The sequence below is a fragment of the Anoplopoma fimbria genome, chromosome 17 (genome assembly GCF_027596085.1).
Source record: "Anoplopoma fimbria isolate UVic2021 breed Golden Eagle Sablefish chromosome 17, Afim_UVic_2022, whole genome shotgun sequence".
NCBI lineage: Eukaryota > Metazoa > Chordata > Actinopteri > Perciformes > Anoplopomatidae > Anoplopoma > Anoplopoma fimbria.
Genome location: NC_072465.1, coordinates 12,346,904 through 12,372,118, shown reverse-complemented (window position 1 = coordinate 12,372,118; position 25,215 = coordinate 12,346,904). Strand labels below are relative to the sequence as shown.

Sequence of the window (25,215 nt, the reverse complement as noted above, 5' to 3'; positions counted from 1 at the left end):
GCTCATATTGGCAGGTGTCTGCAGGTTTAACATCTGTTGCATCACTTCCCCGCACATGATTATAAAACCAGACAGGTACAATACGCAGCAAGTCATTTATGATGAAGATTACACATCGCATTTTCATTCAGACATGCTGCATCCGTATTAGTACAAGTGTCATAGCAGGTGTCGCCACCCGAAGGGTTCAGCACCGGGCCATCTGCATTCGGCTCTCTTGGCGTCTCGAGGACCCTCGTTGTCAGCCACAGGTATTTTTCACAATTCCAGGTTGTCAGTAAGATGGATGATCCTTCACCCACAGTGGAGAAATGGAGTTTAAAGGCTTCTGAGAGGCAGAGGCCACAGATGGTTGGAATCACTGTTGACAAGCACTCTGAGTGCTGACCAGAGCACAGCTGTGTGTTTAGCACAATAATGTTTTACATCCCATCATTTGATCAGTCGAGGATGTGTGAGTCTTATGTGATGACACATTTGAATAAATTGCAAAATTGTCTGTAGGTTAACTAACTTCACTAAGCAGATTTGTTGTGTGGAATCTTATTAGCCATAATGACGAAGGGAGATTGCAACAAATAGAATTACCTGACCCTTTCAAAAACACATCTAAACAAATGACATATTATATGTCTAACAAATATTTGGACATGGACAAAGATCGTTACCACTCTCATGTCTGTCCATTAAATGAAAGGTTACAGCCCGGTTAGCTTAGCTTAGCATAACACATAGACGTGAAAGAAGGAAGCAGTTTGTAACTACCAGCGTTTATAAAGCTCACTCATTAACATGTTATATCTTGTAGGCTGGCTATAGCGGTGTATTGGGTCAATATTCCAAGAGGTGCTTATACAATCTAAATGGGAGGCTACATATGAAATGAGTATTGGTTGAGGCTGACATGATGGACTCACAGTAATTATGGGATGGAGAAGAGCGCTATCTACACTAATATCTAACATTTAATAACAGTTTTTTCAAAAGCATAAAAACTGTTTCTTTTCTTACAACACTAGCAAAGCACTTTCGCTTTAAATCTGAAGTAAGATTATGAGATGACACAATGCGGAAGTGCCCTACTTCAGGTAAAGAATAATGTCAACATAGCAAATTCATAATGTGTTATTTGTTCTGTCCAATACTTTTCTGCCCAATGTAAAATGACTATTTCAATTAATACCAAGCTTCTAGGAGACTATAAAAGGACTTATTCTTGTCATATTCTTTGCCTGGATAGAACATATCGCCTTTGGCCTGAGATGTGCTAATTATTGTAAATGAGTGAGGCTCACAGCAGGCTTTGTCATATGGCAATAAGTCAGACTGTGTTTTTGAACCCCCTGTCCTCCTTTTGTTTAGTTGTCCAGAACACAATGTTTCTTACTGACATTCAAAATATCTGATAGAAATCCCTATACAGAAGATTATTGTATTCTTGCTATTGGACCAAACACAAATCAAATACATGAGAAATTGTGTTTGTCCTCGCAAGTGTAATGCACAGGAAAGAAACAGTGTGACATCCTGCGATAAAACAAACTGTCAATCATCCCCATCTGCTGCTGAGCTGCATTTCAACACAATTACTAACTGCTGCCATGGCTTCTCTTTCAATTTCTCTCTTAGTCTGAATGTCAACGCAAAGTTTAAATCTGCTCTCCTGACAGGACAGATACATAAAAATATAGTGTATTTATAGGGCTAATGATGAAGATGATGACAGAGGACTTTGAATAAAAGTCATTAGTCACTTGCATAAAACATCTGCAATTAAAATATAGTCAGCATCAAAAACTAGTAAAGTGCTGAAAGCTGGCATCAAATGCCTGGTCAGATCACATAGTTCTTTATTTATATAAAGATATTTGGGACCTTCTGCTTTTCTTTTAACAACATTTAACATTTGTGAACTTTGGCTTTTTCTCTGCAATGAGAAAAAAAGGGTATCCAGTAAGGCATAGTTTTCAAATCTGTTCCAAAAGTCAGGTGACAAATTGGCACTATCAAAAAATGTCTAACACATTCTTAATAGACAATTTGGGCTAATGGTGCCGAGACCTAGACAGCACAAACAGTAGGATTCATCCTCTGTTAAAAAAAACAAACCACAATGTACAGAAATTTCATAGAAATCTGTTTAAAGTACCTTATCACTAACTGAATTTTAAATCTTGCATTTACAGTGCTACATAATATATTAACTGACCATGCTGTGTTTCAGGATATTTCATTCTGATAACGACTTGTGCCGTGAAAGTTGGAAAAAAAATTAATTAAACCGTTCTGCATTATATAGGAATTGAAAGTTCCACTTGCACCGCAGTATCAGTGCTGCCAGTGGGATACTTTATGGGAATCAAATGAAGTACTCTATTGGTATCAGTATCACTTCAAAGGTACTTCTATTGGTAATGGGCGGCTGTGGCACATGAGGTAGAGCACTTGTCCCGTAACCACAAGGTTGGCGGTTCAAACCCCTCTACCGGCAACATGCCGAGGTGTCCTTGAGCAAGACACCTAACCCCAAGTTGCTCCCCGGGCGCTTCATTGCGGCCCACTGCTCCTCCGGGATGGGTTAAATGCAGAGAAATAATTTCCCCATTGTGGGACTAATAAAGGATTGATTATTATTATTATTATTATTAATGGCATTGTATGTTGTCACCAGCTAGCGACCCCTAGAGGGTGTGATATGAATTGCACCCCACAGTACAAAAGAGTGGATGGAACAAACAACATACTGAAGATTTTGTTATTGTTCAACTCTCATTTTTCTAGTAATGTGTTATCATTCGTCAGAATGCTATGCCATAACTTATAACAACTTGCAACTTCAGTAAGTAAGTAAGCAGAGTGATAGCGGCATACCAATACCAAATAAATAGCTTAATATATTTATAGTTACTGCAATTTTCAGATTAAGATTTTACCTAGAAATTATATGAATAGTTTATGAATTATGATTCATTATTATAGATTTATCTAGTCAACAGTAAGTAGTTAAAATGAGCATTTAGCATCGACAAACTAAGTTACAAAATTAAGTACCAACATCAATAATGAGTACTTTTACTTCAGATATTTAAAGTATATTTTGTTGATGTTATTTCAAGTCAAAATTCAAATGTAGTATTTCTTTCAACTTGAAAAAGAGTGTTTTTATAGTGTTATTATACATTATTTGTTACATAAATAGTATACATTTTCACCACTTAATATAGCATATTGGGTTATACACACAACATTGTGAAATGAAAGCAAGAGAGATAATGTCAAACACCATTCCATCACTTAGGAAAGTGCTGTTTGAGACAGTTGGTTTGAAGCCTGCTCATGGCCAGTGGCAATCTGTCCTCTCCTTCACCCTGTTGTTGTGATGCGTCTTCACTGGAAGTCAGCTGACAGCAAAAATCTGCTCAGCACTGTGGACAGCCTGCTGGAGCTCATCTTTGGAGGAGTATGAAGCCAAAGAGAGACGATGGCAGACATTAAAGAAAGAGACCGACATTTGGAACATGCACCTGCTCGCTGTCTAAAACCAATATCAATGTAATTACATTGTGTCTAGGGCCAGAAGGCTTTAGCCTATAGCTTAACACAAAGACAGGAAGTACGGTAAACTGCTCCGTCAGAAGTGGAAAGTACACAGTGTAACTACTCTGAAGCAGTTAGAGTAAAATAATCAGCTTACTTTGAAAAATCTAGTAAAGTGAGATATTTGGCTATGACAAAATGACTTTATGGCTGTCCTTTTAACATTGTGACTATTAAAAGACAGGGGAGCTGAAGAACAAGGCATCCTTCCATGCTTTCAAATTCCCTTAGCAACCAAATTCCCTTGCTGTACCTGTTTTTCCTTCCCAATTTTCAGAGACTGATTAAGGTCACAGAGAGCAAGTAAATGTCCTGTCCACCTCCTAGTCACTGCATCACAAGCGAGCGTGGGTACGCCGCTGAGATGTGAGACATCCGTTTGTCTGAGTGCAGGTAGCTCAATCAGCTGAGGCGGACACAATGTGTGCTGTCATGCTCTGTGGGAGTGGACCGACAGGCTGACCTTCAGGGAGAGGATCACCAGGGCTGACACCCGCCAGCACAGACCGGCAAGATGAGAGTAAGAGACACTGGCATAGAAAGAGAGGATCCCATCATCGCAGTCAGTGTGAAAAATTCCCTGACACATTTGATAGAGAACGTCCCTAGGCCTTCAGTAACTCAAACTACCTCCCCAAGGCCACCCAGGCTGCTCGCCGCTAAAAAAAAGAGAGGACGAGGATGGTGATGGCCACCTGCAAAGTAAGAAACAAGGCAGAGCGTGATTTAAATGGATTTGGGGTGCCGCAGCATGTAGAGAGTCATGTTAAAACGCTAACACAAACAGCAGCTGTGAAACAAAATGGCACGCAGCTTCAAGCTCTCCCCCTGCTACATAATGCATGGCTAACAAGACAAATATCCCTGCATTTTTCCCACAAATTATTCTGCACAGTTTCTAAATGACAGATGAGCGTTTTCACCTGTAGAGGGATCACCATGGTGGAGATGCTGCTAAACGTTTTGTGGGCAGGTAGGAAAGGATGACCCCCTACCTCCTGCAGAACAAACTCAATTCAGACACGTCACAGTGGTTTTCTCAACCTTAAATGTGGATTTAACATGTTACGGATGGGAAGATTATCTCAAACTACTAACAGAAGGCTAGTAGATGAAATATGTACAGAATGAACAAGATGAAAAAACGCCATAATAGTCAATACATATGACAGGGATGATATATATGAGAGAAGTAAAAGCTGTATCACTAAATGAAAAGTCAATTAATAACCTTGATGAATAATATGAACATTATTTTGGTCATTATGGTGCAGTACCAGTACCAGTCTGTATCATCATTCCTAGCAGACCATAAAGGGCAGGAAGATAGAAATATTGTGAATTTATTATTCTCATTCACACATATATGTTGGATATGTTTGAATGTGCAGAAAGTTTTGAGCAGATATCTTGCTGAACACACAGGAACTATTCAGAGGTTTGTAAATAAAGTAAAATGGATTACTGTATGTGATTAGGTACAACATGCTCTTTTAAAGATGTCAATATGACTACCTGTGATGACTCAGCAGAGATTACACTAAATGAGAGAAGTTGAGCTACAGGAGAATAAATATTATAATAAAAATATAAAACAATACAGAATGCCTGATAGCCTCACTGCATTATATTCCATCATATTTTATATTTTGAATTGTCAACATTAAATACAGCATTAATCTCAACATTGATTAATACAACATTAAAGTGAAGAACAAATGAATGCATCATAATTTAGTATTATATATGTGGGGCTAACACTAATGTTGGACATAACAATAGAATAGCTCATACATGCACTTTAATCAGCTAAGGGTTCCTTTTGGTAAGAAGCAACGGGAGCGTTACGCTTGCTTCATTCAGTAGACCGAAACAGCCTGCAGTATGCAGTTACGTTGCGCTGACGTGCATGTAATTCTGTGCTTTCAGAGAAGTAAAGACATTCTTTAAAACGTATGCACGCCTTGAAGTCCTTTGTGTTCAAGTGTGCAACATATATAATCTGAAATTGGCCATTCTGCATCAAGCATACTTTTATTTATGGTACTTTAAATATATTTTAATGCTAATACTTTTATACTTAAACTGAAGTCTCAGATTATCCTGTGGCCCATCTTGCCTGTTGTTAGACATGAAAAAAAAATTGAAATGCTATAAAATGTATTTGTTCATTAAAACAAGATGTTATATTTAATTTGTATTCTAATCACAAAATGCTGCAAAAGTCTTCATTTGCTTATTAAATTCATAAGACTCGAGTCATGGCAAACTTTATTTCTAAGAGTTAGGGTTGAGAAACCTCATATTCTATGCTATTTCATACCCACATAATATCTAAGATGGGCTGTTAATGTCTTGTCAGGTCTATGTGATCCTTTATGACTCAGAGTCGTGGCCAACGTCTAGATGAAATGTTAAAACGGGTCACTCTCCTCACTTGAGTGCTTCCTCTATAAATGGGACGGATGAAGTACGGCTGCATTCATGAACGTGAAAATAAGGCCCCCTCTTTATTCTCTCTACATTTCAGAGAGATGTGATGGAATAACAAAGGATCCTGCGAGGGCAGTTTGCACTGAAGAGAACGATTTGCTCAGCAAATTAGCCCCTCATTTGACGACTTGCCTAGGAGGCGGACAGAAAATGACAGAAGTGTTCTTGTGTGAGCACGTCTTCCTCAGAGCAAATGGAAACAATGAACACATATCTACCTGTGGCATGTCCTCAGGATAAATCCTTTTGTTTGGCTGTCTCTTTAGAATTTAAAGAGGTCTCACACTGTGTATGTGTCCTCACACACATTCGATTGACTTCCTGATTGATCTTTGACGTTGGCCTTCACATCAACAACAGACGCCAATTTTCTGTGTTCTGTTTCTTTGAGAGGGATGATTACATACGTGTGTACGTTGAAAAATATGCTGAATGATATATGACTCTCTGTCCTCCTGTCTTTCTTCCAGTGGCCATCATGTTGAAGGATGATTACTTCGTACGGGGAGCAGGTCTACCAGGGAGGTTTAAGGCAGAAAAAGTGGAGTTTCATTGGGGTCCAAACAACGGATCTGAAGGCTCTGAGCACAGCATTAGCGGCCGCCGTTACCCAGTGGAGGTATGTGCAACCTACCACAACTCGACATAACCCAGTAACGAAAGTGGCGACATTTCTTTGATAAAGGTGTATTTGATGAATGAATGAATATTTAAGGATATATATAAATAATTATATATATATATGTCCTAATAAATCACATATAAATTAACCCTATCAAGATAACATGTGTTTTAATAGTCATTTTCACGAAAGAGCAGTGTGCGAAATACCAGTTGACAGTCGGGGGTCCTGTCTCCAAAAACTGCTTGGCCTTGGTGAGCTTTTAAGAGACATTTTAGTGACAGCTGCAAGTGACAAATAAATTGTCTTATGATTTAAGAGAACCCACTGAAATTTGACTATGAAGGTTCCAGGATGTCTGAACGGTCAATTAACCATATTTCGCATAATATAACACAGTGTAGCAGGCATCGTAAGTTTTGAACAAAGTGCTTCTTAAACAGGAACAGCACTGGCCAAAACTGCAAATTCTAATTCTAAATGGCAACTCAATCACAGTAGCTGTTTTTTTAATTTTCTGACTGAGTAGGAAGGAATTACTTTAGGTTGGGCTTATTTGCCAGCAAGAGACCACTTTTGGGTCTATCATAACCTGGACTGGCTTTGTCAATGCTCTTCATTTAGTTTGTTGCAGATGTAATTTAGGCTCTGTTTCTCCATGTTTACACTGGAAGGTTTGCGACTACTCTCCCTTTGCGTTAACTTAGCTAATCACCATCAATTTACCTTGACTTGATGAGTGCGCCCTCTGAGTTCTGTCCCTCATGTTTATGTAAAACTTTTTCTTTATTCGGTTTTTATTCTGCAACAGCAGTGAGGGCCAATCCAATTTTTAAACGCACTTTATAACACGACCACATTACAAACTCTGTGCTAATGAGGATGGAACATGAAAATGTGCCGGTGAAATAGTAAGTTAATGCCGGCAAGAATATCTGAAGGCAATGCAGCTCAGTACGGAGAGATTCATCTAAATTGGCATCCAGTACTGCTGTGGAGGTCAGGGGGAGCAAAGGTTCGTCTTCAGAAGCCTGTCTCATGCTAGTAATCAGTGTAGACATTATTATAATTTAACCCTGATCACCACTTTTCCTTGACCTTAACCAACAGGGTTTACATGCCTGCTTTTAACTGTACTCAAACCATACCATGTTTGAGGGATTCTTTAAAAGGCTTTAGATCCAATTAGAGTTTGTTTTCTTAACTGAAATCAGCTGTTCTTTTACTGCAAAATCTGAATGTGCTACATTTTGCCATTTTAGTTTATATGAGTTAATAAACTAACAGTGTTTCCATGTGTCCCAGAAAACCTGGGAAACAGTTGACCAATATTCCATTTATTGAAATCACATGGAAAAAAGTAAAATCTTGTGTTGTCGTGGAAAATCATTTCATAATTCTTCTATTTTCCTTTAGCTTGGAATGAAATTCAGACTAGCTATCAGATCTCCCCAGAATGGATAACATGGCCCTCTGAAAGGGCGAAGTCATGTTCAAGATCAGATCAACTTTCAAATGAGGGCTTATGAATATTTTGAATACGCTGCTTCAAGTTGTGTTGTAGAACCCCCCACCCCCACCCAAAACATGACATGTTCAACTTTTCTAGTGGTAGTTTCACAATAAAGTGCTGTAAGCATGTAAAAGATGTTCTCACTGACTTGCATGGTGCGTTCAAGATCTGCTCAATGAAATGGAGAATTTGCCGAAGGTAAATCATAATGTAATCCTTATTTGTTCAAATGCAATCATGTAAAATTTAGTTTTTGGCAAAAGACATGAATAAGTAAAGTTGTTTGAAGGAGCTGTTTTCAAAGCAAAATAAAATAGATATTAGAGAACGAATTATGACCTGTTTAACTTACTAACACTAGCACTAAGCAGCTTTTAAACCATTATTAAAAGTACTAATGCTAAGAAGCAAGTATTTAGAAAAAAATACAATTACTCATTTCCTATTTGTTTGAATTGCGTGTTTTAACATTTAGAATTTTTGACGATTTACATTGACTTAGGGAAGATTTTAATTATGCCATGCAGTTGCCATACCAGTGATCCCCCCCCTTCAGAAGCAATTATACCGGAAATGAATGAATATACCATGATATATAGGGTTGCTATCTGTCCTTAAGTATTATACAGTGATTTAAATGTAAGGCCATACCGCCCGGCCCTATTGTCATGGATTAAAAGAGCCAAAATTAACACTGTAAGTGGACTACTTGATAACCAAAAGTGAATTACCTAAACAGCATTTGGACAGGGATGAATTTAAAAGCTTTTTGATCTATATACGCCATAATCATAACAACTTTACACTCAGTTTCCATTGTGCTAGCCTTAAACACACGTGTCTTTAGTTTTTCAGAAGAAAACTGTAAAATGATTTCTTTAAAATAGTAGGGATCTTCAAAAATAAACTTTACACTGGTGGCATTACCCAAAAGTATGTGAATGGACTGTGAAGACCAGGCCTCACCTCTCAAACTTGATTGTTGGCATTAAGAGATACTCTTTTCATCCATCTTCAACATTCACCAACTAAACTCATTGCATGTGTGCGAATATGAGTGCGTGTTTCTGGGCACGCACTCATATGGGCATGTGTATTGTATTTTGTTTACGTGCAGCTGTCAGTCTCTTGAACGCTGAAATGTCAGCCATCTCTGTTTGGACTTCTCCGGGAGCACTGTCTCTGTACCGAGGCTGGCCAAACAGATGAATATGTATAGTTTGACATTTGGTAGATCAGCACACTGACAGTTCAGCTTGATATTGTAATCTTCTCCTTCCGCTCCAAACTCTTTTTTCCCTTCCAAACCTTTCCACAATATTGCATAAAGGTGCCTTTGTATCAGTAGTTGAGATGGCCCCGTATGGAGAATATGCATTGGTTCTCACCACTCAGTTTAGAAATATTGCTTACCTGTCTGACGGAGGGAAGTCAAAGATTCTGCTGAAAGCACAAAACCTCCTATATGAATGCATGAAGCTTTGTTTTAAAATTGCTAGATTTATAATGCCGTCACCATTGATTTAGCAGTGAGACATCAGCGAGGAAAAGTTCCCATATAGCACTTTTACAAAGTTCCAGTGAAATCAAGCCTGTTTTCTCATATTGACTGAGCCTCTCAGTCAACTACACTATTTCCCCAGAGACATACACACACACACACACACACACGCACACACACCTCTGCCTTGTGCCAGATTCAATATTGGCAGTATGGCTCAGCTGATCCGTCCGTTAAGGCCACAACTGATACTGATATTTCTGCAGAGAAGCTGCTGAGACACAAGATTTTGTTCTGATTTTTGATCATTTCGTATCCAAATAACAAACATGATTATGATACAAAGCCTGGGTTGTGCAAACAGAGTAATTGTAGACTTTTACAGATTGTAGATATAATAGGAGGGGAATTCTAAAAACCTTTATAAAACTGACTTCCTGATTTCCTTTGATGATTTAGGCCTCATAATATTAAAATATTAAAACATGAACCAAAGATCAAAATGGTAACTATTGACTTGTCTTTTTTCTAGATCTGACTACAAATAGGATCGATTGAAGGAATCATTGACTTGAGAAGTTCTGGTTCTACTTAGTACTGGGTTATTTTGGTCAGTATCTTAAAGGTATCGAGTCCCGTTAGCCAGCCCTAATGAATCTTTTCATATACTCTGCTCCAAGATGAAATGAGCGTAATATGTGTGTCTTTTGAAGTAAAAGAGTTAAAGCAGTTCTACATATACACGTATGGAAGCAGTTCAAATAACAGTGACCTCTGGCCATAATCCTGACATAAACATACAGTTGGAGCCAGACCTCTTCAGCTAAGCCTTCTCTGTCAAGAACACAAAAACATGCGCCATATATCATGATTAAGGTTAAAAGTTCTTCTTCATTTTATACAGACAATTTGGTAATATTCAGTAATGTTCTTGTAGCATACTAACTTATAGTAAAATAGTAACTAATTTCCACTTTCTTTTTTACAAGCTCGTATAAATGAGTGGATTCTGACAATATGTACTATCTCAGAACACTGGCTCTATTTTCCCAATAATCAGTATGAAATCACAAAGTTCTTCCCAGGAAAATCACAAGCAAATGATGAGGAAAATACAGGGCTAACACATTTACTTTACTTTGAAACAGTTCAAGATTAACAACTTCTCTGCTGTTTCACATCACAATATCAAGATACTGTATGTTGGCATGTGTGTTTAGATTTTTTTAAATGTGTTAGCTTTGTGATTTAGTGGCTAATAGTGTGACATTTTGTGAGTGCACATAGTCTGTGCATTATTTTTTTCTGTTTACTGACATCCTTATTAATTTGAGTACAGTAAATTAATTTACAATGCAAAAAGCACAAATCCAATCTAATCTAATTCAGCCAAATTGTGTCTATTTTATTCTGGTAGTTTGATCATCTAAATGGGACTCCCAGGATATATCTTGTTAATCGCTGAATCTGATTGTTTTTAGGGCAGAAAAACATCTGAAATATTTTCATACAACACACTTTATCTCCCAAACTCTGCTACCCACCTGTATATGACGGGAGAAAATTATGTTATTATGTTTACATGCAGGATAATAAAAGCAAAGCAACATATTTCCAGGTTGTTTTTGTGTGTCTGTGGTCAGAGAAAAAGCTCTTTACAGTTCATCAGCAATGCCTGACAGTGAGTGACTGGAGTATCAGACTGTAAAGCCCTCTCAGCGTGGCCTCTGATGCTGGTTCATACAACTACAGCACCGGCAGTGAAATAGGAGCATTGTTTGATTGCTGTCTCGCCCCTGGTTCAACTTCATTGCCTGCCTGCTACATTGCACAATGTGATCACTGCAGGGAGAGAATGGAAATCTAATATATGGACACACAGTAGACACAGTTAGCCCAAAGTCCACAAAGGTCCTCCGTTGTATTTGAGCCGAAACCTTAACAGCACATATTCAAAAGAATCATCTGCATAGTGGGATGCCACCAGAGGAGAGGGGAATAATATTCTCCATGTGATTAATATGAAGTGACAAAGACTTTATTGCAATTTTATTATCGTCAATAGGAAATTAGTTTGGGGAGCTCGAACGAAAGAAAAAACACAAGAAGCCCACCTCAAAAAAGTGGCCAGCTTAGGACATTAAAGTCAATAAAGTCATAATGATAAATAATTAAAGCAGGCATTCTGGTAAGAATTTCACATTTGAGAGTATCATGCTTAGTAATGGAATGCAGTGCCTGCCCTTTCCATGCAGCACAAGAAAGGCAGCCCTTCTACAGCGTTCCCTGGGTTCATAGGTGTGGAAGCTGTTTCGTCTCAGGGAGTGTAGAGGTCTGGTTTGGAATGTATCCTTAGAAGATCCTTTCTTTCACATTGATGGCAATATGCGAGGTCTCAACAAAGCACTTTGAAAAGACAGACACACAGAGCTCGACACAGTTCACCTATTAGATGTGATGCTTATTGTGTAGTAGTGGCATAATAATGCCTTTAGGGGAAAGGTCAGTAGTCTTAGACTACAATAGGATTCCTCCTCTGGGGATCATGAAAATCTTGACCACATTTTATGAAAACACACATTTTTAACAAGCCTTGAACCATTTTTCTTTATTTCTAGGTCTTTCTATGCTCTCTTCTCCATTCTGTTACTTTTTTCTTTATTTTCTTACACACCTACCCGTTCAAAACATGCAGGCTCATTGCTTGGCCTCCTGTATTGCTGCTCGAAGCTTTCTTGAGAACCGTTCATTCAAACAACTTCACTTGACTCTGCACCTTCTCAGGTCCTCAGCAATACACCTGCCAAGTGTGAAATTGATTGGGTGAACAGTTGTAGAGAAATAAGTATGTCCCGTAAATCTCTTCTTTATCTGTACCAAAGCCAGCGACGGAGAACGAGCTGTACCTGGTGGTATAATAGTTAAAAGGGGTCCCCTCTCAATACACTACACATACACATGTACATAACTTAATATGAATAAATATGTCCCATAGATCTAAGAGCTCACACTCCACGCTGCCCTTCCTTGGGTCCTCAGCAATACAACCGCCAAGAGTGAAATCAATTAACGTTTTTTGAGGTAATCAAAGGACATACATACAGACAGACAGACAGACAGACAGACAGACAGACAGACAGACAGACAGACAGACAGACAGACAGACATACTGTATATACAGACAGACATACATACATACAGACGTACAGACATATATACATATAAAAATACATACATACATACATACATACAGAAATACAGACATACATACATACATACATACATACATACATACATACATACATACATACATACATACATACAGACATACAGACATACAGACATACATACATACAGACATATATACATACATACATACATACATACATACATACATACATACATACATACATACATACATACATACATACATACATACATATAAACATATCTACAGACATAAACGCCTTCCATTCTGATCAGATTTTCTATATCGACTTCTTTTCTTGTCTCCTTCCTGTTCCTTTACGCTCCACTCTTTACCTCTGTTACCGTGTAACATGTGGCAGTGGGGGAGATGAGCGTTCTAGTGCTTTCTCTGAGCGCTCTACATGAATGATGTATGATTTACAAGCCTTGCCATTTAGTAATTGTGGCCTAATAGGGCCCTTGAATAGCATGATGAAGTAGGGACCTGCTGCTCCCCTACCTGCTGTTTTAAACAGTAATGCTCTGGTTGATATGCCAGGCACAGCATTGCCAGGCACAGCATTGCCAGGCAGTGCTGCACACGTCTTTAGCTGGAGTGTGTCACTCATCCTGTGTGTGTATGCGCAGCCCTGTGTCCTGTGCATTCATTCCACGCTTATGTGCTCTGCATCAAAGGGCAAATGTGTACCATTCACCCGCAGCTATTCTCAGGCAGGAGGTTGTGTGGTCGATTCTTAATTGTCAAGCCAAGACCTTGAGCTTTCTCGCTAACACACACACAGAAAATAATTTTAACCTTAAGAGCATATACTCTGTACAGTATATAGCAGACCTGGGCATTGTACGGCCCGCGGGCCAAATACGGCCCGCGGGATGATTCTGACCGGCCCGCGAAAGATTACATGATAATTAGAAAATAAAACATATTTTCTAATTATCTTATGGGTGGACTAAAACCGCATTGCTTTTATTTTGAAGCCCATTTATTCTCACAGTGCACGCAATCGTGCACGTCAACTGTGCACGTGAAATGCGTGTGATTGACAACCTGTCTTCCTTCCGTGTCACCCCTGAACTGTCTACCTTCCTTGTCACCCCTGAAAAATGCGAAAATGTCGGCTCATGCCAAAAAGAGGAAAGTGGTGCCGAAAGCAGAACTTTCAAACAAATATGGACTACTATTTTTTTCTTTACTGAAGTCAAGGGTAAACCTGTGTGTTTGGTTTGTGGGGAGCATGTCGCCGTGTTTAAAGAGTACAATTTTTTTTTTTTTTTTTTTTTTTTTGCACAGTTCTGAAAACATTAAATGTTTAATATAGGCATGTAAAGTCAAAAAGGCTACAAAACTGGGACACTTTTCTTTACACAGTTACACAGTTCAGTGACATGTCTTGTTTATTTTGGCTACAAAGATGATGTGATGTCTTTAGAAAGCTAAGAAAATCCTTGTTTCAATAGTATATGAAACTCAAAATGCCCTTTGTTATTAATGTGACTGAAAATGAGTCAAATGTTTCACATTTTGTTTATCATTTTGGAAATTCTATTTGAATAAATTATATTTTTGAAAGCTAACCTCACCTTTTAATTGCCAAATAATAACATACACTCTTACCAGCGGTCAAAACAATGCCATTTACTGCTTTTTATATAGAAATAAAATGTATATTATGCATAATTGAGTTCGGCATTTTGGCCCGGCCCTCCAAAATATTTTCAGTTGCTCATTTGGCCCCCTGGGAAAAATAATTGCCCACCCCTGGTATATAGTGTTTCCACTCCAGGATATTCCACAGTGTACTACTACTTGTGTTTCATTAAAAATACATTACACAGAGAAGTACATTTGAGCTTGTCCCACAACAGAAATGGAGAACATACACAGTTCTGATTACAGAGGGCAGTTTCTGGATTGTGTATTGTGAATCAACAGGTTTGTTTCCTTAAAAATATGTTTGGAAATATGTTTGCCTGATAATCAGACTGAACTTCCAACCTGCTTCATTCAGTCTGTCATGAGGTTGTATTCTTGTTGGGAGGGTGTATTTGATTTTGTTACCTTCAGACAGGGCTAGGCTAGCTGTTTTCCAGTCTCTGTGCTTAGCTAAGCCTACCAGCTGCAGGCAGTAGCTTTATATTTTAGTGTGATATCAGAGTGGGATCCATCCTTTCATCTTTCGTCTCCACTCCTGCGATGGAACTAGCCATGCCGACATGCTGGCAGCCGGCCATGCGGTGCTTGGGCCTCATTTACTGTCTGAGTTAACGGCACTCATGTTCATCAGATGCAAACAGATACATTCAGTTTTCCAAAGACATGAGCATATTCAATGAAGGCCCTCTTTTAGCATGTTCAATACATGAGCTCCTGTAGCGCGTCCATGAACAACACTGGTAACTCAAATCCAGCATCTCGTGATAATCCCACTTTAAAATGGTCTTCACTTTAAGGTTTGTGATATTCATCACAGTGAGTGATATTCATCTGTACCAACATGAATTCAGTCATGAAATCTGGAACCATTCACAGCATTATACCCGAGACTGACTACACAGATATTTGTTAAAATAGTACATTTTAAATGTTTAAGGCTATCTCCTGCTATGGCGCTCCCATGTCCATCCCCCCTGAGCAGGTGAGAGTGCTATCAGGGTAAGCTGGCCCTGGCGCTAAACTATCCATTCTGTCCGACCGCCTCTTGCCAGTGCTCGTTTTTATCTCCACCCCCTCCCAAGCCTCCCAGACGTGATAAACGAGGAGCAGAGGATGAAAAGATGGAGGAGGAAGGGAGCGGTGTGTGTGTGGCTCCAGAAGTTGCTCCGCCAGCTTTTACCCACCTGCCTAGATAAGAGAGGCACTGTAAATTAACACGCGATAGGGGGGATGAGAGCATGGGCGGTGGGTGTCTGCGGAAACGGGGGAATTGTGCACTCATTCACACACGTATATACACACACTCCCTCTCTTTGCTTTGCCGCAGGTATCACAGATAAAGATGTGTCATTGATGAATGGGATCTTATTTCCCATCAACCTTTGCTGTGTGGGAAATGGAAAGCGCATCCAGGCCCCTAAATCATCACATGAATAATGATAACACTGGGTAGCAGTTTTTAGTTTGTCCCACTATTTGTCTGCAAAGCGCCGTATGCAAACTGTTTTTTGTGTGGGTGTTTTTACATTGCAGCTAAAAATGAAGCTTCCACAAACTGTGGTGCAGATGTTTAAAGTCGTGTTTGTGCCTTGTTTAATCACACCGGAGGGCAGTGGGCCCCTAATTCACCCGATGCCAACACAGAGGCAGAATTACAAGGAGGTGGACATTCATAGGAACATTACTTCCTTTTACTTACAATATGAGAATTACAGCACCTTTCTGACACATAATAATAAAGAAGCTCAATTCAAACTCTCTATTTTTGGTTCCGCTTGTTTCCCTGCAGTTTTCTGACTGTGAGTTCCAAAAAATAGCATTGGAATCAATGTGCTCAGCATAAATGCCATTATTCACTGGAACTTGTAAACTGACAACATGAACTTTTATTTGGCATTTATTTGTCAACCAATCAAAATCCTCTCTGTGAGTGGGCAACCTCTCTGAGGTTTTTACAAGCGTTGTGACGGTGCAACACATGACTGCTCATTACATCAGTTCAATCACATTGACTACAACACAGGCATATACAGTAAGGAAGGGCGGTCCATGATGATATAAAAATAGACATATTTCAGTGGCTGAACGTTAAATAAACAGATATTACTTCCTTGCTGACATGGCAGCCAAAATCGGAATATATTCTACTCGAGGTATTTAGGAAACATAGTCATGGTGTGATCATGCCCAGATTAACTTCATAGGGGGGCAGAAGAAGCCTTGGGCCTCTATTGACCAGATATTGATATAATAACGATATCAATTACTGTAAAACTACCTTAGCCCAGGTGTGCCGTGTGTCAGTTAGGCTGTTGTAATTTCATTAAAGCTGCACTTATCAGTATTTGTATATGACCAATGGATTGAATGACACCGAAGCGCAGCACTTTGTCAACTGTCAGCGAGCAGTAGCCTGGCTGTTCCCCTCATAAGCACATTTCTCTGCACAGATCAACTCTCGGTTCTGCTCCTCTGCTGTTTTCTGTAGAGCTGATCTCTCTATCTATCTCCGTCCAGCTGCTTGCAAATCTGTTGGCAAAGGGACAACATTTTGTATCAGAAGCGTTCCGGTTTCCGTTTGTAGCCTGAATAGTAATGACCAATCACATTTGAGCAGGCTTTGGTTGAATGCAGGTAAACAGCCTGTGTGGAGAGCAGAAGAGGCAGAACACATTGGCCGATATGCAATCTGTGATCCCACCACTATCGTCTGACGATGGTTAAGCTTTTTATTGGTTTAAAATCAGCTTGTAAACTGGCTAATTGTGAAATAATCTGGCCTCTCAACTCCAACTCCAGTCTCACATCTAAAGATCGTAATTGGACTGTAAACAATGAGCAGCGCACGGAAAAGAAAGTCTTGGCCCAGATATCAGTCGGCTACAACAGAACCACAGAGATATAGCACTTTATGCCCAGAGGCTTATTGTTGTCAGACCGATAGATGATGGGTTCCAGAATCATATAATTTATATCATATCATCATATCATTTAAAGTATATTTTCAGTGTGTCTTTTTGCCTGATTTGCTAGCGGCACGCAAAGGAAATGGAACAAGCGTTGAAACTATCACTGAAGATCGCAATCCTGTGGGAACAGATTAATACATGAGCAGCAAAAAGATGCCGGTGTGTTTCTTAAAAAATGTTGGTGCTTTGCAGCGCTTCCACATCCAGTATGAGCCCGGTATAAGGTAGACGGTAGTGATGAACCCACAAAGAATCATCACCTTTATAAACACTACTGTGTTGGTTCACTTTCATTGCTCTCATCAACCTGGTTTCCGGTAGCAGGCAACTCTCTGTTAAAAAGCTGTGATGACCCCACTGTACTTCCTTTTACTAAACAGCAGCCACACCAGCCTGCATCTAGCTGGTGCACATGGTGGAGCATTCAGTAGCTATGAGCTGAATATTTTTTTACGAGTTTGTGGAGACCAAAACCGAGCCGTCAGGGCAGTGAATATTGGACTTCATCAGGTACACACAAGTGTGCTAATGTTGTTCTTTGACCACTGGATGAGTAGATACCCAACTGTTTGCTTAGAAGTTCAACATTTAATAAGATGATAGTACATCAATGTGCTTACTAGGGCTGGAAGGAACCCTGCCTTCACCCAATGTCAGCTGGGATCGGCTCCAGCCCCCCAACGACCCTAAGCAGGATAGGCGGTTAAAGATAATGGAATGATGGAAATTGTGTTTTGTGCCTGAGGTGAATTACAAGAATTAAGTTTTATTTAACTCATCTGTTCGAAAGGAGATATCAGATCTTTTAAAAACATGTTGCCTAACAGAAGAACCCCTTTATACTCATCCTCCAACTTGAGTGTCTTCTTGGAAACTTCTTTCACCTCAAGATGAAAATGTGAAGCAGGAAGTATGTGCTGCCTCAACCCCACTTAGTGTGCTGTGAGTCTGTGATCTACCCCTCCCTGGGGGTCTGACACATCTGAGGCAACACAAGCAGGTTTTTATGTGAAAACAGACACCAGAAGAGTTTGGAGTGTACATTGAGTTCAAATTAAGGCATGTTTCTGAAGGAGCATCTGTATTAAGGAACTCACTTACAGACGGCAACTGAAAAGGATCACAGCTGTCGACCTCCTCAAACTCATCAGTAGATGAGTTTGCCAAGTTGTGTTGTGGATTGAACTGTTGACAGTCAGGCAGAATAACTTTTCATCAATGGCCCTCTACAACCAACTTCAGCAACCAACATTGACTCTAAGTGGCACGTCCGCCACACAGAGAAAGCAGCATGTCAGCAGCACGACAGCATCTTCATCATTGTCTATAGACAATATTGTTCAGCAACAACCCTGCTGTTCACAGTGTTTTAGCAGTTTGCAAAGCCCAATACAATTTAAATTTAGAGAAAAAAGACTGAATGCAGACTTTGGTTGCAGTAACGAGTGTGAATAGCTAGTAAAGCATAAGCTATTTCACTGCCAGTGTAGGTAGCTATGCTTATTAAATACGCTAACCCAACATCTACACAGAAATATTGTCCCATTCCTTGCGATCATAACAGTAATTCATAACAGTTGGGTTAGTGTTGTAACCCGTGGTTAATGTTATAAACAGTTGCTGTTAGCAGTGTAACACTTGGTAAATGTTATGAGCAGTTGCAGTTAGCGTTGTAACAAGTGGCAAAGGTTGTGAAACAGCAACGGTTATAATAATAATAAATAATAATACATTTTATTTATAGAGCGCTTTTCAGTACTCAAAGACGCTTTACAGACATTTAAAAACAGCATATAAAAGCTACACACTAAAAACTTAAAATTTAAAACACAGCATTAGTCAGACATTAAAAGCAGTTTTGAAGAGGTGAGTTTTGATTTCTGATTTGAACATTGAAAGATTATTGCAGTCTCGGATGTGTTTGGGGAGAGAGTTCCAGAGAGAGGGGGCAGCTATTGAGAATGCTCTGTCGCCCCATGTCCGGTGCTTGGTCCTGACTGGCAGAGATAGGAGGTTGGCATCAGAGGAGCGTAGCCGACGGGATGGAGTGTGGTAATGGAGCAGGTCGGTGAGGTAGGAGGGGGCCTGATTATGGAGGGCTTTGTGGGTGAGGAGCAGGACTTTGTATTGGATCCGTTGTGGGACGGGAAGCCAGTGGAGTTTCTGAAGAACAGGGGTGATGTGATCACAGGAGCAGGAGTGGGTGAGCTGACGAGCAGCAGAGTTCTGGATGTATTGGAGTTTATTTAGGACTTTGGTTGATGTGCCATGAAGAATGCTGTTGCAGTAGTGGATTCTGGAGTTGATGAAGGCATGGATCAGGGTTTCAGCAGCAGGTAGGGAGAGTGACGGGCGGAGACGTGCAATGTTTTTTAGATGGAAAAAGGCAGCTCTGGTGATTTGATTGACATGGCTTTCAAAGGAGAGGTTGCTGTCAAACATGACTCCAAGGTTGCGGATGTGTGTGGACGAAGACAGAGTGGAGTTGTCAATGGTGAGGCAGAAGTTTTAACTGGTTTTTGTGAGGGATTTGGGACCAATGATGATCATGTCCGATTTATCACAGTTGAGTTTCAGGAAGTTGGTTTGCATCCATGATTTAATGTCAGTGAGGCAGTTGGTCAGAGTGTAGTGAGTAGCAGTGGTGATGGCTTTAGTAGAGATGTAGAGCTGGACGTCATCGGCGTAGCAGTGGAAGTGGAGAGCGTGTTGACGTATGATATTTCCAAGAGGGAGCAGGTAGAGGATGAATAAAAGAGGACCAAGCACCGAACCCTGGGGGACGCCTTGGGACAGAGGAGCGGTGGAGGAGGTGCAGTTGTTGATGCTGATGAACCGTTGTCTGTTTGTGAGATATGATTTAAGCCAGGAGAGAGCAGTACCAGTGATGTTGAGGGAGGAGTTGAGGCGGGAGAGAAGAATGCTGTCGTTGGTGGTGTCGAAAGCTGCAGTGAGGTCGAGGAGAATGAGAATGTTGAGGTGACCAGAGTCTGAGGAGAGGAGCAGGTCGTTGGTGACTTTAAGGAGGGCAGTTTCAGTGCGCTGCTGTGAGCGGAAACCGGATTGAAATGGCTCGAACCGATCATTGGAGATGAGGTGGGCTTTCAGGTGTGCGGCGACAACACGTTCCAGTATTTTTGACAGAAAGGGAAGATTAGAGATGGACCGGAAGTTGTTCATGGTATCAGGGTCAAGTCCAGGTTTTTTGAGGATGGGGGTGACCGCAGCCAGTTTAAGTGTATCAGGGACTGAGCCAGAGCTGAGGGAGGAGTTAATGATTGCTGTGTTGAGTGGTGAGATGGCTGGGAGACAGTCCTTGACCAGATTGGATGGGATGGGATCCAGGATACAGGTGGAGCTTCTCATTCCTGTTGTGAAGCTAGACAGCTCCATTGGGGACACAGGGGAGAAGTGAGAAAGGGGATGAGGGGTGGAAAATGGGGGGGCAGGTGGAGAGATTGAAAGGGCAAGTGAGTTGTTCAGGTTGCTGTAAATAGTGTCAATTTTTGTTTGGAAAAATGAGATGAAAGAGTTGCACTTGTTCGCTGTGAAGGATTTGGAGGTGTTGTCCTTGGGTTTCAGGAGTTTGTTGATTGTGGAGAATAGAGCCTTAGGGTTGGAGGAGCCAGAGTGAATGAGCTGAGAGTAGTAGTTGGACCGGGCTGAAATGAGAGCGTCTTTGTATTGTTGAAGGTAGTCAGTGTGGGCTTGGAGATGGACTGTTCTTCCAGAGTCTTTCAAGCTGGCGCTTACGGGACTTCATTTGGTGAAGTTCAGGAGTATACCAGGGAGCTGAGTGTGTGAATGAAACAGTTTTGGTTTTAGTGGGAGCCAGCGTTGTAACACTAGTTCAATGTTGTTTAACAGTTGTGGTTAGCCTTGTAACACATGTTCAATGTTGTAAAACAGTTGTGGTTAGGTTTAGGCAACTACTTGTTAGGATTAGAAAAAACATCATGGTTTGGCTTAAATTCAGTATGCTTGTTTTGTAACTTGTAACGTAATTTCATGCGAGTCACTGACTTCGAGGTCTGTTTTTGGGACCCATTCACCCATCCTCTGTCCCGCCCTTTTTTTCCTTACCCTACGTCCGTTGCCCTGAGTGTCTAATAATGACGTGGATTGGTTTACATTGGAGTAAGTTGAAAGCCTGGTGTGTCTCATACAGACTCAGTGCCATATCTGCGATATCAAGATGTCGAGGGCCACTGAACAAGTGTCGTTATTTGACACTCTGGGAGTAAGACCAGGCTGAGCCATGGTATCAATAAATCTGTGATGAGCCAATATCGGCCGACAACATCAGCCCAGGTGTTTTGTGCTCCATGTTTTCAGTGTTTAAACAAACAACCAATTCTGTTGTATTTCGAGGAGTTTGGAAGGATAGGAAACTTACAGACATGTCTTCAAAAGTGTGTTCAAAACTTTCTTTTGGCTTTTGAACAAGTCTGTTTTTGTGTGACTGAATCATTGATGCAAACGACACACATATATAAACTAGTAATTACACGAAAAGCCCAGGCTGGGGCTAACCACAGCTTGTCTGCATGTCTTATTTGTATATGAAAGGAAAGGTGAGCAGTCAGCTGTCTGAAGTGATTGCAGCAGCACGTCATATTGAATGGATGGATACAGAAGGACTGTGTTTGTTCTCGTCTCCTGTATGTAGCGCAACACATGAAAGTAAATCGGTGTAACTGGAAGTAATGCACAGAACACATGGACGTTTTCTGTGCATAACCATATTATGGCGATGTAGCTTGTTTTTTCTGTGCCGTTGATCTTATTAGTAATGGTATCCTTGGAGATGTTCTTGTCTTATTGTTATATCCAGCCTCTCAGCTTTTATGCTGTTTGTGCTCTCCTCATTTATTGCCTTCTCTTTCTTATTCTCCCTCTCCTTTTTGTTCTGTCTCTTTTTCTCTCTCAGCCAGCTACATTCCATTAAACCTTCAAAGATAACTGATGACTGCCAGGCTGCACTCCCTTGTTTTTTATATTTATTTCTCTTTTATTTATGATTGGCCTTCCCTCCGGATAGAGAACACATGCCATTCCTAACATAATGTTATATTTCCCGGTGCCTGTCCTCAATGACACCAAAAAAAAAAAACAGTCATTCTTTAAAAGCCCAATGCTACCTAGAGGGCAAAAAGATGCTGCCCCAGTTGCCAAACCTGTTCCATACCATTTTTAATAATCTGGCTTGCTGACAGGGGCAGCCCCCATCACCTTTTTGTGTTTTTTTGTCTTTTATTTGCAAAAGCAATTCCCCCCACCTTGCTTTTATGAAATTGTAACACTCATGAAATTGAAAAAGCCTCAGCTGACTTTCAGGGCCATTTCTAATGTAATGCATTTCAATTGCGTTTTTAAGATAGATTGCGCAAGGTCACAGCGTGCTCTAAACATATCTCATAACCCAGATTGTACAGCCCAGTCCCCATGTCTCTGATCTGTTTTGCAAAGCCGCGGCTTTGAGGGATATGGAAGGAGGTGTGTGTGCATCGCATCCGTGCATGGTCATGCAATGCTGCATCGCATGACCTTCTTTGATGGACGTCTTTTCTCCAGCTGCGAGAGGGGACGGGGAATTCACAACCCCATAGCGTGGCTCAGATCGAGACAGAGACTGCATCATCAACCCTTCTTCTTGATGTCCTCGCTCTCTCCTCTCAGCAAGGACGTGCACTTCATGCTGCGCATTCTGTTGTCTGTTTTCATACAAAGCCCTGCTTGTGTCGCCTCAGATCCGTCAGTCCCTCAGGGGGCTCACAGGCCACCGTGCCCGGTCTTGCAGCTCTCTCTGCAGGGTCTTGGAGGCATCAGAGTCCCCCGAGTACCTCCTGCTTTTCATTTTCATCCTGGAGGTGGATGAAAAGAATGGAGTTCTCCGAGGTTTCTGTCAGGTCACATGTTTTAGAATCATTGTCTCGTGATTAATAACAGATGAGGGACTTCCATGACATTTTCTGTGGGCAAAGGTCTGATTCAGATTTATTTAGTTGTTATGCTACTGTGTAGTCTGTGACAGCTGAGTCAGTGACATCTGTCTTTAACATGCCTGCTGTAGTGCTGCAGTAACATTATTCAACGCATCATTAAAGGAGGGAACGAAGAAAAAAGACTTTTAAGATAAACTTTGTAGCTTTTCTTTTGTGCCTTGTTTCATTTTGTGCAACATTACTTTAAAACTTTGCACATAAACACTTTATCTGAAATTATGTTGAAGTTTATAATTTTGCATGTGTTTTACTGGACAATGTCTAGTTGCATTTTTTTTGCTTTATTTGTAATAGTCTGTTGACATCCCATGTGGGATGGCCCACATGTTTGGCATGATCAGCTGTTTCTTCAGCTGGTTTCAGCTTCTGCAATATGAGAATGTGTTTCGTCTTCTGTTTAGTATTATTGTAAATGTAATGCTTGTGGGTTTTGATGATCTATTTTATAATGCTATGAAAACATCTCCTTCAAACAACTGTATTTATCTACCAAAAAATACATTTTACAAGATTACATTTGAACACATCATTATAACGCAATAATTGACCTTTTCGCAATACTAATTTGTACTGAACAGAGCATGAACACATCATAATATAACTCGCTGGAATCTCAATATATCAGCTGTTATCTCCAGTGTTGCCAAAGTTACTAGCTCTCCTCCTGCTGATTTCAACAAGGATGTTTGTTTGAAACAATCTAGCATTATCATAACATTCAGCATCACATTCTGCAATGTGTAGGAATAACTATTTATTTTGGTGAATGTTTGCTATTTGAATATCTTACTAGCTATGCATATCTGTCTTTTTTGTTATCTCCTACCCTCTATGATATATCACATTAAGGCTAAATATTCTAAAGGCTTTTCTTGTTAGTTGTCTGATATCAAATTAGCTACGAAATGGCAATAAGATATTCTATATCTGTGGCTTTCCCCATTACTTGATGATAAAGAGGAAAACTGCTGACACCCTTTGGGTGAAAGTACTCTCTTTACTTTAATAAGAATTGAAAGAAAAGTTATCCGCTCACTGGAGGAACATATACTTTCTGTTTTGGTAAGAAATGGTGAAAATGTTGCTTTTTTCCAGATGGATGCACTCCCTCTGCTTTGATGAGACATGGTGGAGAAGTTGACTTTCTTTGGGAGGAAGTGTTCCCTCAAATCTAATAAGAAATTGATTGTCGTTTTCACTCAACATTCATATCAAAAGTATCGTCTTACTCCAAACTCCATTTTAATTTGAGTGGACTTTTTTTCATTTTGTTATACATACTGCTCCCAAAGATGTAGAAAGAACATCCATGCTCCAGAGGCAGTCTTGCAGTCCTGCAATGTCATAAGCCTTTGAAAACGTAATGTCCAACCTCATCATACGAGTCTAACCATTCAAAATAGTCTGTTTTGATTTAGACAGTCAGCCCCTTAAGGCACATGGGTACTGTTTCTAGTTTTAACATATACTAAAGAAACACATTTTCATTTCAAACTGTCATTAAAACTTAGTTGACAATGCAAGGGGGAATTACCAGAATGCTGCATAATCAAGGCCACTCAGGTCCCACCATTGAGCTAAGATTTGGGAGGTGCAGCTGAGCATCCTAACACAATCACATCATTATCATAAATATGTGTCTTTGAAGTTA

The 25,215-nt window shown here is 40.2% G+C and overlaps 1 protein-coding gene across 1 annotated transcript in view; it reads left to right on the top strand.

The window, feature by feature from the left end:
• Positions 1 to 25,215, top strand: part of ptprga (protein tyrosine phosphatase receptor type Ga) — a 428,569-nt gene that overhangs the window by 250,162 nt on the left and 153,192 nt on the right. The window contains exon 4 of the mRNA XM_054616971.1: positions 6,561 to 6,709. Within this exon, the coding sequence (XP_054472946.1) occupies positions 6,561 to 6,709 (149 nt within the window). The remainder of the gene's footprint in view (positions 1 to 6,560; positions 6,710 to 25,215) is intronic.